This window comes from Eubalaena glacialis, chromosome 3 (assembly GCF_028564815.1).
Source record: "Eubalaena glacialis isolate mEubGla1 chromosome 3, mEubGla1.1.hap2.+ XY, whole genome shotgun sequence".
NCBI classification, from domain to species: Eukaryota; Metazoa; Chordata; class Mammalia; order Artiodactyla; family Balaenidae; genus Eubalaena; species Eubalaena glacialis.
The window spans coordinates 44622100-44641980 of NC_083718.1; the positions used below are offsets into that span (position 1 = coordinate 44622100).

At 35.7% G+C, this 19881-nt stretch overlaps 1 protein-coding gene across 2 annotated transcripts in view; it reads left to right on the plus strand.

The window, feature by feature from the left end:
• The window catches only part of RPS6KC1 (ribosomal protein S6 kinase C1), a 212376-nt gene that overhangs the window by 76510 nt on the left and 115985 nt on the right, over positions 1-19881 (plus strand). For both annotated transcript variants that reach the window (XM_061185594.1, XM_061185595.1), the window contains exon 6: positions 12201-12563. In XM_061185594.1, coding sequence (XP_061041577.1) covers positions 12201-12563 — 363 coding nt within the window. The remainder of the gene's footprint in view (positions 1-12200; positions 12564-19881) is intronic.

Below are 19881 nucleotides of genomic sequence, written 5' to 3' on the forward strand. Positions count from 1 at the left end.
TAGATGGATATAGGAATTTGAGAGTATTTCACTAATTCTAAGATACTTTTTTTTCCCTCATGTTTTAACGTCACTGATATTGAGTACATAATACTGGGTTGATGATATCTTACATTTAATAGACAACTTTTTTCTGTCTTAGTGATGTATAAAATAATGATTTGTCCTACAATTAATGGCTTCTTAGATTTGATGAAATGTGGTATAATGAGTGTTCAGAATTTGTGTTGTCTAGTATAAGAATGCCTTGCTAAAGTTTATTTAGCAGCATCTGACTATCAGACAATGGATTCCAAGACTGGCTTTAAAAGTTTAGTCATGCACCAGAAAGAATAAATCTAAGGCAGTTTTAGTGTTTTTGATATATTTTATAATAACATGAGTCTAAACCAAAGCAATTTTTGTACTTTTAATCACTGTAATTCAAGAATGCTTAATCTCTTGTTTTATTCCTCTATTAAGCCATCTTTGAATTTTTATGAAGATTTAAAATACATATTTTGGTCTTTGAATTTCCTTAGCTAGTTTTCTTCTAGAAAATATTTTGGAATTAAAAAAGAGAGAGACTTGGGGATAGGGTGGGAAGAGTCTTTAAAAATACGTAATTAGATTTGTTTGAGGTGGCTTAGGTTTGGTTTATATAAAAGAAAAATCATAGACTAGATAATATTTCTTGATCTCTTTCATGAGTAAGAATTTATGGTAGAGGAGAATGGTGTATGACTCTAACATGGGAGGTAGCCATGATCTCATTGTAGTGATGTTTTTGTGGGGATGTGTACTGATGTCATACAGTGACAAACACATTGACATAGATCTATTGCAGTAATTCCCATCATGTTTTGGTAGGAACAACAAGTTCCCATCCATTGTGTGGGCTGATGCACTTAAAATTTATTTTTCTTTTGGTGGTACCACATTGAGAAGTGATTAGCTTTTCTTATTTTTCACGATGGCTCGCATTGACTTAAAAGCACAGTCCATTAACTTACACCTACTGTTCTGTGAAATGTATGGGGGACCTTAGGCCCAGGGGTCTCCCTTGGGTCCTCAATATCTTTGACTCCGTCCTGAATCAGCTAAGGTCATAGAAAATCATTGTTGATAGTAATTTTATTTTATAGTCCATCAGGTTTGTTGGGGGAAAAAAAATCTATTCTCCACGACCTATTTTGATCTGAGATCCTTGCTAGGCTTTGGAAAATCTAATCACTGCTTGAGTTCCTAAGGTGACTCTGTTTCTAGAACTAGTTTCCTTGGAGGGTGACTTTCCTGGGATAACCTGATCTGGGTGTTGCCTCAGAGATACACTCCTACTCCTGAGAAAGAGGGAGAGGGCATTTTCTGCCTGTAAATGTGCTGATTTGGTGACGTCCAAGAGAGGACAAGTAGGAGAGTTAGAAAGATTTGTGGGAGAGTATTCAGTGAGGAGTACAGTTCTTGAAAATTACAGAATGTTTCTTTTCTCTCTTTGTTTTTTGATGCAGAAATTGAAGGGTATTTGATTTGGGGATGGTTATATTCTTTGATATCCTTGAGAAGTCTTTATTACCTAGGTAGGAGTCAACCATGGTGAGAGAAGGGTGTCCCAGAAGCCTATTTGAGTATAAGGTAATCAGGGATGGGAGTGGTGCAGAGGTCTTTTGCCTTAGTTTAGGAGAGAAGGGGAGGAGCATTATTATTAGGATGACTTTCCTTGGGATGGTGTTGTAAAATGTGGAAGCTGTTTGGAATAAAAAGGTGGCTGTATTGATATTAAAGGAGATATAACCTAAGGTAGATTATAGCTCTAACTTTATAAGCTAGGGTGAGCTTATAATTTATTGTCCAAACTGAGACACTTCTGAGAATTAAAGAAGATGCTACTGTACTTATTGTACGCCAAGACAACAAGCATAAACCAACAAGCTGGGCAAACTGGGTGAATGGGCCACCCTACCTACAGCAGAGGTAGAGTATATTTGTTTCAGGGTTTATCTTTGACGCTTCAAAAAGATGAGTTTTCCTTGGAAGCAGTTATCATTTAGGAATATGCTTTTATGAGGGAAATTGGGGGCAACATTTCTGTTAAAAACACAGAAAAAGACTTAATGGTACCTAAAAGTAATACTGAAATTTTATCCTTTCAGTGCATAGTTTAGTTTTCTAACTATATTACCATCTCTAAAACACACTGTGATCCTTGAAGAATGAAAAACGTGGAACTGGAAATGCTGTTAATGTTTGTTTTTTACCCCCTCCCTTTAAAAGCCTCTATGCCTGGCTAATTAATCCTGCTGAAAGATACCTGTTGACAAATACAGCTCGGAGTGTCAGACAACTTGCAAATTCATTGTTATTTGAGAGGAAAAATGACTTTTAAATATCATGAGATTGTCTGGCATACTAGACAAGTGGAAGATTTACTTTCATACCAAAAGGTCTGCAAACCACAGAGACAACCAAGGGAGAGGGCCTCTAGTAGGAAAAGAGCAGGGAAAGCTGGCAGCCAGCCAAGCCCCACAGGTATGCAGTGAAATGGAAGGTTGTAGAGGGATTGTGGTGGCAAATGCTTGAGATTTGAATTCAGAGCCAAAATGTGAGGAGGTGATTTTCTCCATAACAGCTCCTCTGAGTGTAGTATTTTAAATGGTGTTTTGAAGGTGGATTCATTTTTCATACTTGTGATTTAGTTTGCCAGTGGAATGAGCCAGAAGGGCAAATCTTAATATATAGTCTGCTGTGCCAAGGTCCTTCAATTAGAGTTAGAGTGACAGAGAACATATGTAGAGGCTAAGTGATCATCATTTTTATTAGTATCATAAAATGCAATCAACAGGTCTTACTTAGTTTACCTTGGAAGAAGGTTTTCTAAGGAAAACGTAAAGAATTGGGTTAGTGGATTTAAAAAAAATTTCATTATTTCATAGTATAGTATGATAGAGGAAACCTCTTTAAGGTTTCATAAAACCAATAATTTGGTGATTAACTGCTAGATGTATTTTATATAATATGAAATTGAAAATTATAAAATTATTCAGTAGGTTTTTAGATAAAATGTTAATGTTTTATGTTTTTAAAATGAAATGCTGGTTGCTCTTTATCTCCTTTGTTCAGTGAAATTAAACTATATTTTCCCAAAGATGAAAGAAGATTTAATTGATCGTTAACATCTTATTTCCTTTTTAAAATTCCATCTTTTTGTTGAATTAAACTTAGCTATAAAGTTACTGTGACATTAGTGGAAACCTGGCCAAAATGGTGCATGGGAATTGAGCTTCTTGATATGTTTCTCTCATCTGTTGGCCTGTTGGAAGGATGTAGGTTGCTTTACTGCCATGTTGGCCTTGGTATTGGAGCCTTTGATGTTGGTATAAGCTCATCTGGTAAACTGTGTCATTTCCTCTTCCTAGTACATTACTTGACTTCTTTTGCAGTTTTGGGAGGGACATTTTCCAGGTGTATGCAGCAAATAAGAGAAAATAATTAGGTGATCATAACCACTGGAGAGATCCGCTTTTTATATGTAGCATATCTTTAAGAATGAATATTCTTAAATGTCTCCTGGAGTAGTCAAATTTACCTTTGTTTTTTCTTTTTGCCTGTAAGTTGTGGAGTAAGAGCTCCCTAAGTGCTCATTGTAACAATTGTAGACACAAGAAAGGATCTGTTAAGCGGTCTTGAATTAACTATTTTTAGAGTAAATGAGATGTACATTTTGAGAATAGTATCTATTGCTAGTCTATGTAAGGGACATCTTAAAATCACTTTCAGTTCAAGATTTGTGTATTTATTTGGTGGCAGGGTAATAATTCTTTCTATTATGTAGGTAAGCACAAAGATGACAAAATATAGAAAGCCTAATTAAAAGTAATTTAAATTTAAAGTAGAATTTAGTGCAAATGTCCACTAGGTGGCACCATGAGAACTGTAAATCTTGTTACTGGGCTAATTCTAGGCCCTCCTGTATTACTTTCGAGTGTGCTTATTCAGTTTGAAGTTCCTTTTTCTCTTCAGTGCTTATCTACTTAACTCTTATTCACTGTCCATTATTAGTTGAATTTCCTTTGGTGGAGAAGTTTAAAATAAATAGGAAAAAAAAGAATAAGTTATTATTCTCAAGATAAGCACAAATGAGAATGTGTCATTGTGGTTATGTGTGCATATAAAACAAATGACACACATTTTAAGTATTGACCCTTAACAACTCTAGGGCTATTGAGGATAACGTTGGATATTAAGAGTTTAGCAGTCAGGTGGGGCAAATAAAAAATTCATGATATTAATATGCTGTGGGAATGGGTTTTAGAATAGAAGGAACATTGGGAATGATATAGGTAAATCTCTTATCTTGCAATTAAAAATTGGAATTTCAGAGAAGTTAAGCCAGGTGCCTAAGGCAGTCACGGCACTCCAGATATTTAATAGCAATCACAGAACTGTATTTTGAAATGAGATTTAATTTTATGTAGGGGAAGGCAGTGAGAATACATACTTGGTATAGAAAGCTCAGTGTGAGTTCCTTATGTGCTGGTAACAGGTTTGATTTGCAGAGTAGATTATGGAGAGTAGCAGCAGAAAAAGTTCATTAGGTAGAAATGGAAGCGAACTCATAGATCTTTGTTGTTCATGATAAGGTAACAGTATTAGGGTTGTAATTGTGATTGATTTATTGTTTTAAGAGTTTACTCTTTTTTTAAAGCAAATATGTAGTAGATATTCTGATGTTCTTTTTATAAAATTTCAACGGTGAAGCAAAGACATGTATCGAGGACATTATAAAAATGTGAAACGTCAAAGGAATGGTTCTTTTTAGTAACAATAGCTATTATTGAATGATGAGTTGGTAATCAAGTACAGACTATTTTTTTTTTGTGGGTGTTTTTATTTTTTAAATTTTAATTAATTAATTAATTTATTTTTACATCTTTATTGGAGTATCATTGCTTTACAATGGTGTGTTAGTTTCTGCTGTATAATAAAGTGAATCAGCTATACATATACATATATCCCCATATCCCCTCCCTCTTGCGTCTCCCTCCCACCCTCCCTATCCCACCCCTCTAGGTGGTGACAAAGCACCGAGCTGATCTCCCTGGGCTATGCATCTGCTTCCCACTAGCTATCTGTTTTACATTTGGTAGTATATATAAGTCCATGTCACTCTCTCACTTCGTCCCAGCTTACCCTTCCCCCTCCCCGTGTCCTCAAGATCATTCTCTACGTCTGCGTCTTTATTCAAGTACAGGAATCTTGACTAACATCAACTTTTAGTTTTAGGTATTCACTTAAAATCATATTTATAAGGGCTCATTTCTTAATGGAGATTGATATGTATGTCTTCTACCTCAGGGTGACCTTTGTTCTGCTCGTGAGAAATCTTGCTTTGTGTGTGAAGCTTGAGTCATTGCTGCTAGGAAAAGTAGAAATTCCCTTTCATTGACTATGGCAATACTTGAACCTCAGGGCTCAGTGAAAGCTATCAGCTAATAATAATGAGGCCATGTATTTTATATATAGTTGGCCATGAGAGACCACCTGTTGTTCTAAAGGAAACTGATCTCTTTTTTGCAGATGGTCTTCAAATACAGATTTCTGATAGCTTATAGTATAAAGATTTATTCTATGGCAACTCAACCTTTTCCCCTGGTGCCTGTCTTTCAGAGACGGTGTCCTAGACAGATTACACTACACTGCCCTACTCTGAGCAGTTCAAAGCACAGAAGGTGAGGGTAGGTAGGTGAACTGTTGTAGCTGCTTTTTAACCAGTCGCCTGGGGCCCTCTAATAGCCCTGAGACTTGAATCTCTGTGATATGAACCTGGAGGCAGAACGCTTTCATAGAACCTTTGACTCCCCTCCACCCCCCACCCTTTCCAAAAAAGGCTTAGGTTTTTGACTTGATGGTGTTGGTAAAGGATGCACCTTTTACTCTCATGATGGCCCAGAGGGCCCCTTTAAACATGGATTGACTTCAAGTTGGTTTAACTTTTGACAAATACTCTCTGTATTGTCAGTTGTTGCCCTGCCTTATCCACAGTGTTCTTCCTACTCACCTTAACTGAGAACCTCTTTCTTGCTTGCAGCTCTCTTAATCTTACTTGTTAACTTTCTGGGTTTCAGGGAGCTAGTGTCCATTTCATGTGATATTTATATGTGTAGCTTTGTAAAAAAACAGATTAAATGACAGGACTGTGATTTCAAGGAGTTGAGCAAGCACTGTATTAAGTAGATTTATTAAGGATATAAGATGAATAAACTAGGTACTGAGTATTTGCATACCTCTATATATTTTTATATTCATTGCTGAGGTGGTAGACGGGGAGTGTTCTTCTTGAGCTGGTTGGGGAATTCCCTTCATTGAGAAGAAGGGAAGGTAGAAATTGCTTCAATATGGAAGAGAAACATATCAGATAATACTAGATTAGTTGCAGTGTATGGTTGAGGAAATATGATAGGGTTAGGTTTTTCAGGTATATTAGGGTACATCTTAAGAGGAGAATTAAAGGAAGAAAATAAGCAAGGAAGAAGTGTCAGGGGTTAGTCTGCTTTATACAGATCTGTCTTTATAATCATGTCTGTCTTCTCTCTTAAGTTAGATGTTTCTTGGCACTGGCTGCTGGCCATGATTCACACAGGCCTACATTTTATAAATTATGTCTGTATAACATATCTTTATTTATAAACAAATTCCCAGTTTTAGCTCTTGCTATATCTTCTTTGATATCCTTCACATACAGAGCCTTAAGGACTTGTCATACACATACAGCAAATATAAGAGTCACCTGCAGTCCCAGCATACAGAGAAAAGTACTGTTAATGTTTAGTGTACCTTCCTAGACTTTTTTTCTGTGTTCGTGGTTTTAAACTAGAATTATAGTATATATATACTGCTTTGCAGTTTGTTGATTTTGATTAATAGAGCATGAATGCTTTAGCATTAAATATTCTTCTATAACATAATTTTTAATAACTGTGTAATATTTTATCATAAGGATGTGCCATAATCTCCTATCGTTAGGAATTTGTTATTTCCAATTGCACTAATTTTTGTGATGGATATTCTTATGTATGGATCTTTTTTTCACGTTCCCTGTTTATTTCTGGTATAAATTGCTGAATTTCTGGGCCAAAGATACCAGCATGTTTTGCATCTGGTATGCATTGCCAAATTGTCCTCCAAAAAGGTTAAACCAGAACAAGTCTTTTTGTTTCCTTTTGCTTCTCCTGTTTAGGCTAAAAAATTTCCTCTTCCTAACCTGCTAGTTTTTATGTTTGCTTATTTTGAAACATTCCTCCTTTATAGGTGGATGGCCCTAGAGTCTGTCATACAGAGTGAAGTAAGTCAGAAAGAGAAAAACAAATACCGTATGCTAACGCACATATACGGAATCCAAAAAAAAAATATATGGTGCTGATGAACCTAGTGGCAGGGCAGGAATAAAGATGTAGACATAGAGAATGGACTTGAGGACACGGGGTGGGGAGGGGGAAGCTGGGGCGAAGTGAGAGTAGCAGTGACATATATACACTACCAAATGTAAAATAGATAGCTAGTGGGAAGCTGCTGCATAGCACAGGGAGATCAGCTCGGTGCTTTGTGACCACCTAGAGGGGTGGGGTAGGGAGGGTGGGAGGGAGGCTCGAGAGGGAGGGGATATGGGGATATATGTATGCATATGGCTGATTCACTTTGTTGTACAACAGAAACTAACACCGCATTGTGAAGCAATTATACGCCAATAAAGATCTATTAAAAAAAAAAAAGAAACACTCACTTAGAATTAGGTAGAATTTGAAAAGGAAACAATTTGTATAGAATATTTATTTATTACTTTATTTTACCATCTGACTTTCTCCCTAGGTGTTTTGATGGTCTTACTTTTCTGATCTAATTTCATTTAATCATAATTTCCTTTGCTAATAAAATAAGGTTGGAAAAATAAGAGGAAATATGACTATGTGACTAGATGTTTATGGTCAAAAGCCAAGAAACTGAATACACATAACTTTACCCTCTTACCCTTTGGTATTATTGTTCTTGTTAGAAAGGAAAATCAGGCAAAGCATGAAACAGTACAATGTGATAGATGATGTGGAGGTTATAGTGACAAGACATCAGAGAGCAGACAAAAGATCTAAAACATTTCCTTTGTTTTGTGATTAGCTGTATAAACAACATTTTTTTTCTTTGTCTGTTTATTAATGTCAATGGACCAGGTTATATAATGATAACTATTTAAGGAAATAAATTTGTATTGAATATATAAAATATTTAAAAATTATTTTAAAAAATCTCTTGTAAAGTTTATATATTGCTCAGAGCAGTGGATAAATAATTTTGTAGATTGCTATAAAGAGATTTTGATTTTAAGTGCTGTCTATACAGTTGAAATGTCAGAGAATTGAAAAGATTTCCACTAGGTCCAGTGAATTTCATCTGATATTGTGGATTCAATGAAACCTGTTGCTTTTAGGGAACAAAATTAGTACTTTATGAGCATTCTAAGGATTTAAAAAAACCCAAAAATCCCTGAAAACAGGATATATTGACAGAGTGCCAAAGTAGTGTCTAAAGCTGATTTGAAATTTGAGCTTAACTGCCAGTAAATGTTTTTACCCTAACTTACTTTATTCCGTATGAAGTAAGCAATTTGAGTCTGTAATAGGGATTGACAAACTGTGGCCCATGGGCCAAGTCTGGCCTGCCACCTGTTTTTATATGACCTACAAGCTAAGAATGGTTTTTACATTTTTAAATGGTTGACAGAATCCAAAAGAATATTATTTTGTGGCATGTGAAAATTATATGAAATTCAAATTTCAACATCCATATAAGAAGTTTTATTGGAACACAGGCACACTTTTCACGTAGGCATTGTCTGTGGCTGCTTTTATGCTACAACAGCAGTGTTGATAAGTTGTGACTGAGGTCATATGGCCCACAAAGCCTAAAATAGTCACCCTGTGGCCCTCAGAAAAAAAGTTTGCTGATCCCTGATCTAGAATTGTACACTCAAATCCACCTTTAATTTTGACTTAGTATATGATCCTGGGGAGATCATTTTCTTCTTAATATATTTTCCTTTATGAGAAACTTGGCAGTCAGTATTCAATGGAGATGCAGATCTCATAGTTGTTCTCAGACCTAAGTTTTGCCTAACCCTATTGTCAATCTTATTTAATGATATAAATTAGTGGCTCTCAAAGTATGGTCTTCAGACCCCTGGGTATTCCTGAGATGTTTTTCAGGGGATGCCCAAGGCAGAAACTATTTTCATAATAATCTAGGAAATTATTTGCTGTTTCCACTCTGCTGACATTTGATGATCCAAAAGCAATGGTGGATAAAACTGATGTACTTGAGCATGAATCAAGACAGTGATATGAGACTGTAACAGTAATTGTTGCACATACTTGCAGTAATACCAATGGTAGTTTCACCTAGGAGTAAAGCCTTGATAAAGAAGTAAAAACTGTTAATTTTATTAAATCTCAACCCTTGGGTACATGTCTTCTTGGTATTCTGTGTGATGACATGGACGTATACATAAAACACTTTGCGTACTGAACTACCATGGTTGCCTTGAGAAAAAGCACTTGTGCAATTGTTTGAGCCATAAACTAGCTACTTTTTCCCTGGGACCCCATTTTTGTTTGAAAGAATGATTGACATACAAACTATCATTATTCAGACTTGGGTATTTAGCAAATGTTTTTTTTGAAAATGAATGAAGTGAGCTGACACTTCAAGGAAAACAGCTAACAGTATTTGTTGCCAAATACTGATAAAATTCTAGTTTTCAGTCCCAAATTAGAATTTTGGAGAACCTGTATCAGCCACTTTGAGCCTGACAGTTTCCAATACTTAAAGAATTTTCTGATGATGTTGGTGGTGGTAAGTAGCAAATATGATTTTCTTGGAGATATTGTAATAATGAAATTTGTCACCATTTGGAGGATCTGTGTAACTCAGGGAACTAATATTTTCAAAATGACCAGGGTGTGATGTTACAAACTCATGCATGATAAAAGATCCATTCAGTGTGTAAGACAGACCCATGGATTTGAATGTAACAGAAACAGAAATTACATTGATAGAAATTTATATTCCACATGTAAACTAACCTTGAAGAAACTACTGTTTGTTAAGTTTTCTGGTAGTATCAAAAAAACAGTAGCCGCAATTATTTGAAAAGGCTATTAAAATATTCACCCCATTTTCAGTTACTTACCCATGTGACATTTTCTTCAAATTTTCCAACCAGAAAAACATCTGACAACAGACTGAGTGCAGAATTAGTCATGAGACTCCAGCCATCTTCTGTTAACAAGATTTGCAAAAATGTAACACAATGGCACGTCTTAGTTATTTTTATAAAAATTATGTTGGGACTTCCCTGGTGGCACAGTGGTTAAGAATCCACCTGCCAGTGCAGGGCACACGAGTTCGAGCCCTGGTCCGGGAAGATCCCACATGATACGGAGCAGCTAAGCTCGTGCGCCACCACTACTGAGCCTGTGCTCTAGAGCCTGTGAGCCACAACTACTGAGCCCGTGTGCCACAACTGCTGAAGCCTGGGTGCCTAGAGCCCATGCTCCGCAACAAGAGAAGCCACCTCAATGAGAAGCCCGCGCACTGCAACGAAGAGTAGCCCCTGCTTGGCGCAACTAGAGAAAGCCAGTGTGCAGCAATGAAGACCCAACACAGCCAAAAATAAATTAAAAAAAAAACAACAAACTTAAAATGATAAAAAGGTCCTGTAACAGGAGAATGAATGAACCAAAAAAAAAAAAAAAAGGAAAAGTATGTTAACATGTAATGGGCTTTAGTGTTAAAAAAAATTCAGTCTGTTTTTAAAATATCAAGATTGGTAAATATTTACAGATACAATCCATATCAACAAAAGCTCTTTGAGGTCCTTAATCATTTTTAAGAATATAAAGGGAGGTCCTAAGACCAGAAAGTTTAATAACTGTTGTTGTATTTCAAGCTCACTTACCATGAAGTCAGTTATATGAAATGGAGGAAGTAATTTTCATTGCTTAAATGTTTCAGTAGCACCCATTATTCATTTTATGTCAGAAAACTAAGATGCAAATACAGACCAAAGATTCCTCCAAAAGCTTGTGGAAGAGGCTGAAACGTAAATTTCAAAATACTTCAGTTAAAAAAAACCGTAAGTGGCATACATTTTCCAGATATGGATGGTTACTTAAAAGCACACCTCTGAGGATACATTATATTATCGTAAAATAATTATTATGTAATTGCTATAATAGTTATAATTTAATGATAGCCTGTTATATCCATTAACTCTTTTCCTCATTTAAAGCCCTGCATGATAAGTTATATTATTAAGTAACTTGCTGTTGGTCACACAGTAAGTTTTAAAGAGCGGGGATTCAGGCACTTCTTTTTTGTCTTACTCTAAAGCTCTTACTCTTCCTTTTATTATAATGCTGTTGTTCACAGCAGCTGTGTATACAAGCATCAGCCTTCTATAAATAGTTTACGAGATCTTGTGGTAACGGCTCTTTTTGACAACAAGGCTAGATAAAGACTTGTCTCAGTTTTAGTTTGATGATTAAGGCAAGGAGACTGTCTTCTAGAGCTGCAGGGAGACAGTGCGAAAATGAACTAAAAAAGAGAAAAACAAATATCGTATAGTAACACATATATTTGGAATCTAAAACAAAAAATGGTTCTGATGAACCTAGGGGGAGGACAGGAATAAAGACGTGGATGTAGAGAATGGACTTGAGGACACGGGGAGGGGGAAGGGTAAGATGGGACAAAGTGAGAGAGTTGCATTGACTGTATTACCAAATGTAAAATAGAGAGCTAGTGGGAAGCAGCCGCATAGCACAGGGAGATCAGCTCGGTGCTTTGTGACCACCTAGAGGGGTGGGTTAGGGAAGGTGGGAGGAAGACGCAAGAGGGAGGGGATATGGGGATATATGTATATGTATAGCTGATTCACTTTGTTATACAGCAGAAACTAACACAACATTGTAAAGCAATTATATTCCAATAAAGATATTAAAAAAAAAATGAATGAACTAAGCTGAAACAAATTGCTAGACACTGACTTCCATCAGTAAATTACACCCTTCCTGATTGACATGGGTAGTATGAAAAAATGAATAGTCAGTATGATTTGTATTCTTTTGGCTGATTCTCAGTTTAATATCTGTTTACTATTGTGATCATATTTCTAGGCTTCTCCAGTGACAGTGATCTAATATCTCTTACTGTTGATGTGGATTCTCTTGCTGAGTTGGATGATGGAATGGCTTCCAATCAAAATTCTCCCATTAGAACTTTTGGTCTCAGTCTTTCTTCGGATTCTTCAGCACTAGGGGCTGTTGCTTCTGACAGTGAACAGAGTAAAACAGAAGAAGAACGGGAAAGTCGTGGCCTCTTTCCTGGCAGTTTAAAATCCAAGCTTGGCAAGAGAGATTATTTGGAGAAAGCAGGAGAATTAATAAAGCTGGCTTTAAAAAAGGAAGAAGAAGATGACTATGAAGCTGCTTCTGATTTTTATAGGAAGGGAGTTGATTTACTCCTAGAAGGTGTTCAAGGTACAATTTTATCTGTATTAATGTATTTTGGCATGTTCTTGTGTTGGTATCTGGGGAAGAAAAAGTATGTGATGTATAACTGTTGCTTGTGTATAATCCTATGTAAAAATAAGACTGAAAAGGAGAAATTACTGGAGATTAAATGACTTAAATATGGACATATACTTTTAGTTACATGAAAGGGAGGACAGTATCAGAGATAGTTAAGTTCTGCTTTGATCAATTAATCAACAAAAACAATTTTAAAAAAATGAAGGCTCTAAGTCTTTTGTATGAATAATAATGTTTTTTTCTGACATGTTCACCAGCCTTCACCTATCTCAGGAGTATTCACAGAGATTCTTTAGTACATCTACTCTCGGCCCGAAGAGACAAGATGAAATGAGCTTTTAAACTGAGAGTGTAAAGGGTTCTTGGATTTGCCTACTATTCTGTTTTTGTTAGTTGTGGTAAATTCTCAGCTAATTAATGTGGGTGATATGGGACATGTAGAGCTGAATGTTGCTGAATGTCTGTAAGTAGAACTTAGCGTTTTATTTACTTATTTTTTAAGTGTCAGTTTTTATCATTTGCCTTTTCTTTATGGAAGCAGATTGAAGCATACTTCAATTCATTACCTGACTTTCTGGACACAATAATCAAAGGTTGATAGGACCTTCTTCCAGTGGTTTTCTGTCCAGAAAATCATCATCGTCATTGTTGTTTTGTGGTCTTTGACTTGTTAGTACCATTTAGATTACCACAGTCTCCTGGATTACTAATACTTTTTTACTACAGTACTCCCGCCCTCACTATGCCTGGTGTCCTATAGTCTAGAAGACTTCTGTTTACTCTTCCTAGAGTATAAACTTTCCGTCTTCTAATGTAGTATAAAGATGAATACTTGGCTGTATAGAGTGGAAGAGGGAGTGTGTGTAGTAGTGTCCTAATTACTTCTTAACCAGGATTTTGATGAATTCTCTTGTTTTTAGCCTTCACACTCAACTTCCACAGCTACCTAAAACCACTAGTTCCTGAAATTTTGGACAGATTTAAAGTGCTATGTAAGTCAAGCAGCTTCCTTGAGTTGCCCAAGTCAATAACCACTCATCCATCTACTTTTTAGCTTCTAAAATTTTGTTGCTGCTATTTTCTCTCTCAGTCTCTTTGTTCTTACAGGGTTTTGCCTTAAAAATAATTTTTTTTTTACTGCCACATTAATGGAACTTCAGGAAGGAGCATCTCTTATGGTTTGATTGATATATCATTTTGATATAAATTTTTGTTTTTCAAATAGTTTCATAGTCTTTTGCGTTTTTTTTGTCTGCTAGTGGAGCATTTTGGTCTTAATGATCTACTCATTTTTCTTCTCTGTCTTAAATTTCATTTGGGGTTGGGAGTTTAAAATGGGGATGAGTTCCAAACAGTTGGCTCTGATATTTTGCCCTTTTCTTTCTTTATAATTTTGTGCTAAAACACAAAATTGATATATATTGATATAAAACACATCAGTGTGATACTTTTCTGTCTAAAAGTTACTTGCATTTAACCTTAGAACACTTCATAATGTTACCACTTGATGGCACCAGAAAAATAAAAATCTTTGCTTCAAAATGAGAATTAGGGATGCATGTCAGCAAATAACAAAAAAAAGTACATAATTTAGTTAGTTACTTTGTGATTATGGTGGTGAATTATTTCTCCACTGGAACTTGATACCAAACCTACTAAACCTCTAGCTTAAGGAGTGTTACTATTTAAACATACTTGTGCTATTTAACTTACGCTTGTCTCTCTGAAACCACAATCTCCAGTTCTGCCTGGATTAGTTTTTGTGGTTAATATGCCATCAAATCTAAAAAGTTATAATCAACTAATTGCTTGTAACCTTCTATTGTTTATTCATAATGTGTTCAATTTTATTCATACAAACTGTGGGAACCACAATCACAGGATTTTAATTTTAACCAAAATGTAAAATAACTTCTGTTTGAGGCCCATGGTTATGCATTTAACTACTTGTTAAATGTAATATCAGGGCAGTGCTTCTAGTCTGTGGATTCTGTTTAAGAGTATACCAGTCACCACACATGGACATTATTTTTAAAAAATGTTTTCTCTAGTTCTACTGAGATATAATTGACATATGACATTGTATTAAAGGTGTACAACATAATGATTTGATATATGTATATATTGTGAAGTGATTACTGCAGTAAGTTTAGTTAACATACATTACCTCACATAGTTGTAAATTTTTTTTTTCTGGTGATGAGAACTTTTAAGATCTATTCCGTTAGCAACTTTCAAATATACAATACAGTTGTTAACTATAGTCACCATGTTGTATGTCACATCCCCTGGATTTATTAATCTTATAAATGGAAGTTTGTATTTTTTGATCACCTTCACCCCTTGCCTGTGGTAACCACCAGTCTGTTCTCTGTTTCTATGGGTTTGGTTCTTTTTAGATTCCACATATAAGTGAGATCATATGGTATTTGTCTTTCTCTGACTCACTTCACTTAGCATAGTACCCTGAAAAATTTCTTTCTTTTTTTTTATGGTTGAATAATATTCCATTGTATATATACACCACATTTTCTTTATCTATTCATCTGTTGATGGACACTTAGGTTGATTCATGTCTTGGCTATTGTAAATAATGCTGCAACGAACATGGAGGTGTGACTGTATCTTTGAGGTAGTGATTTTGTTTCTTTCGGATGTATACCTGGAAGTGGAATTGCTCGATCATGTGGTAGTTCTATTTTTAATTTTTTTGAGGAACCTCCATATTGTTTTCCATAGTGGCTGCACCAATCTACATTCCCACCAGCAGTGCACAAGAGTTCACTCTTCTCCATATCCTTGATAACATTTATTTGTTGTCCTTTTGATGGTAACCATTCTGACAGGTGTGAGGTGATATCTCATTGTGGTTTTGATTTGGGTTTCCCTTATGATGAGTGATGTTAAGTACCTTTTCATATACCTTTTAAGCATTTGTATCTCTTCTTTGGGAAAATGTCTGTTCACTTCCTCTGACCATTTTTTAATCTGATTAATTTTTTTTCCTCTATTGAGTTGTGAGAATTTTGTGTGTATTTTGGATATTAACTTCTTATCAGATATATAATTTGCAAATATTTCTCCCATTTGGTAGGTTGCCTTTTCATTTTGTTGATGGTTTTCTTTGCTGTGCAGAAGAAGCTTTTTAGTTTGATGTAGTCCCACTTGTTTATTTTTGCTTTTGTTGCCTTTGCTTTTGGTTTCAAATCCAAAAAATTAGTGCCAAGACTGATGTCAAGGAGCTTACCCTCTATGTTTTCTTCTAGGAGTTCTATGGTCTCAAGTCTTACATTCAGGTCTGTAATCCATTTTGAGTTGATTTTTGTGTATGGTGTAAGATAGGAGTCCAGTTTTACTCCTTTGCAAGTGGATGCCCAGTTTTCCCAGGACCATTTATTGTGCCTATCCTTTCCCTATTGAATATTCTTGGTTCCTTTGTCAAAAATTAGTTAACTGTACATGCATGGGTTTATTTCTGGGCTCTCTATTCTGTTCCATTGATATTTGTGTCTTTTTAATGCCAATACGATACTTTTTTTTTTTTTAACATCTCTGTTGGAGTTTAATTGCTTTACGATGGTGTGTTAGTTTCTGCTTTATAACAGAGTGAATCAGCTATACATATACATGTATCCCCATATCTCCTCCCTCTTGTGTCTCCCTCCCACCCTCCTTATCCCACCCCTCTAGGTGGTCACAAAGCACCGAGCTCATCGCCCTGTGCTATGCGGCTGCTTCCCACTAGCTGTCTATTTTACATTTGGTAGTATATATTAGTCCATGCCACTCTCTTACTTCATCCCATCTTACCCTTCCCCCTCCCCGTGTCCTCAAGTCCATTCTCTACATCTGCATCATTATTCCTGTCCTGCCCCTAGGTTCTTCATAACCATTTTTTTTTTTTTAGATTCCATATATATGTGTTAGCATACAGTATTTGTTTTTTTCTTTCTGACTTCACCCTGTATGACAGACTCTAGGTCCATCCACCTCACTACAAATAACTCAGTTTCGTTTCTTTTTATGGCTGAGTAATATTCCATTGTATATATGTGCCACATCTTCTTTATCCATTCATCTGTTGATGGACACTTAGGTTGCTTCCATGTCCTGGCTGTTGTAAATAGAGCTGCAATGGACATTGTGGTACGTGGCTCTTTTTTGAATTATGGTTTTCTCAGGGTATATGCCCAGTAGTGGGATTGCTGGGTCGTATGGTATTTCTATTTTTAGTTTTTTAAGGAACCTCCATACTGTTCTCCATAGTGGCTATATCAATTTACATTCCCACCAACAGTGCAAGAGGGTTCCCTTTTCTCCACACCCTCTCCAGCATTTATTGTTTGTAGATTTTTTGATGATGGCCATTCCGACCAGTGTGAGGTGATATCTCATTGTAGTTTTGATTTGCATTTCTCTAATGATTAGTGATGTTGAGCATCCTTTCGTGTGTTTGTTGGCAGTCTGTATATCTTCTTTGGAGAAATGTCTGTTTAGGTCTTCTGCCCATTTTTGGATTGGGTTGTTTGTTTTTTTGATATTGAGCTGCATGAGCTGCTTGTAAATTTTGGAGATTAATCCTTTGTCAGTTGCTTAATTTGCAAATATTTTCTCCCATTCTGAGGGTTGTCTTTTTGTCTTGTTTATGGTTTCCTTTGCTGTGCAAAAGCTTTTAAGTTTCATTAGGTCCCATTTGTTTATTTTTCTTTTTATTTCCATTTCTCTAGGACCTGGGTCAAAAAGGATCTTGCTGTGATGTATGTCATAGAGTGTTCTGCCTATGTTTTCCTCTAAGAGTTTGATAGTGTCTGGCCTTACATTTAGGTCTTTAATCCATTTTGAGTTTATTTTTGTGTATGGTGTTAGGGAGTGTTCTCATTTCATTCTGTTACATGTAGCTGTCCAGTTTTCCCAGCACTACTTATTGAAGAGGCTGTCTTATCTCCATTGTATATTCTTGCCTCCTTTGTAATAAATTAGGTGACCATATGTGCGTGGGTTTATCTCTGGGCTTTCTATCCTGTTCCATTGATCTATATTTCTGTTTTTGTGCCAGTACCATACTGTCTTGATTACTGTAGCTTTGTAGTATAGTTTGAAGTCAGGGAGCCTGATTCCTCCAGCTCCGTTTTTCTTTCTCAAGATTGCTTTGGCTTACCATACTGTTTTGATTACTATAGCTTTGTAATATAGTTTGAAATTAAGATTAATCAAGATTGCTTTGCCTCCTCAGGGTCTTTTGAGGTTCCATGCAAATTTTAGAATTTTTTTTCTACTTCTGTGAAAAATGCCATTGGAATTTTGATAGGGATTGCTTTCAATCAGTGGATCACTTTGAGTAGTATGGATATTTTAACAATATTAATTCTCCCAATCCATGAGCATGGAATATCTTTTGTTTTTCTCTTCAATTACTTTCATCAGTTATTTGTAGGTTTTAGTGTACTGATCTTTCACCTTCCTGGTTGAATTTATTCCTAGGTATTTTAATCTTTTTTATACATTTATAATTGGGATTGTTTTCTTAATTTCTCTTTCTAATAATTTGTTGTTAGTGTGTAGAAACACTGATTTTTGTATATTGATTTTGTATCCTGTACTTTTACTGAATTCGTTTATTAGTTTAACAGTTTTTGGGGGAGTCTTTGGGTTTTTCTCTATCTAATATCATGTTATCTGCAAAAAGAGAGAGTTTTACTTCTTCCTTTTGATTTGGATACCTTTTTTTTTTCCTTCCCTTTTTCTTGCATAATTGCTCTGGCTAGGACTTCCAGTACTATGTTGAATAAAGTGGCAAAAGTGGGCATCCTTGTCTTGTTCCTGATCTTAGAGGAGAATGTTTCAGGTTATCACTGTCGAGTGATGTTGAGTATAATGGACTTTATTCTTTAATTTGTGGGGAAATTGGGGGCTCCAGCTTGTGAGCTAACTTGACATTTAGGAGCAGAAGAGATGTCCTTGGAGAAACTGTTATTGAGACATCACTATAACCAGTTATACCTATGAGTCATTTTGATTTAACTCTTGCTGTGAGAATTGTTACCTGTGACCTTAGATTGGATTGGCATGCTTTCTAATAAAATAACTATTTCTGGATATCTGATAATCCAGAGAAATAATCTTTCAGAGCTAAGTAGAAGTGCTTTGTAAAGGGGTTCTTAAGAGTTTGCAAATTTTGTTATTCTGCATACTAACTATTCATCCTAACTAAACTATTCATTTAAAGGAATTTATCTAGGTTGTTTGGAGATCTGATAAAGATGGCTTGATGTTTTTCTTACTTAATTCGTGTTTGCACAGCTGAGGTTAGATGCAAAACACAGTAGCAGCAGTTCTATTTGCCCATCCAGCAGAGAAAAAGCATACCCTGATAGTGGTAACTTTGAATTCTCCTTTTGAATCTGACACTTATTTCCTCAGTCTAGAAATGGCTCTTGAAATTAAGGTGCCCTCTACTCTTCTCAGTCCAGAAGAGATTTTAATGGATTTAAGAGGGAAAATCCAAAAGTCAAGATTGAAGGAATCAACTTGAATCTTTGAAGAGAATGTTTCAGTACATAACCTTTCATTTCTGTCTTATTTATATATTTCTGCAAGTGGCTGATATGACTAATCTGTATTCTTAGTGTGGGCTTATTGGAATAATTGTGATAATGTAGAGTGGCAAATGGATGACATAAAGGTATTAACGAAATATTTAAATAACAATAATTTATTATTTAATACATGCCTGTCACTGTACAAGGGGTTTTTCTTAACGTTATTTTTAATCCTCAGAGCAAACCTATAAGCTGAGCTATGGCTGGTCATGCTGGGCTTTGTCTAAGGACACCAAAACTTAGAGGGTGCAGACATTTAATATAATGATTCTAAAAGCTTGGCACCTAGTTAGCAAGAATAATTATTTAAAACAGGAAGCTACCAGATGGCGAGCATTGTTAGTAACACCCATCTGTGGGCTACATTATGAATTACAGAGTTGATTTGAGAGCTGGTTTTGTTCAGTTTGTTCTAGGTGCCAACATTGCTGGTTTATTGTGTTTGTAAGGTGGATACTGGAATCCCCATTTTACAGGTGGAGAAAACTAAGACTTATATAAAGTAAGCAATTTGCTCAGCAACACAAACCAGTAAAAGTTTCAGCCAGGCTTTAAATCTAGGTCTGAGTTCAAATGTTGCCTTCTTTCCACTCTGCCATGCTACTTCTCACACATAATTAGATTAGCTTTTTAAAATGGAAACACAAGTCTTCTCCAGTTTCCTGGAG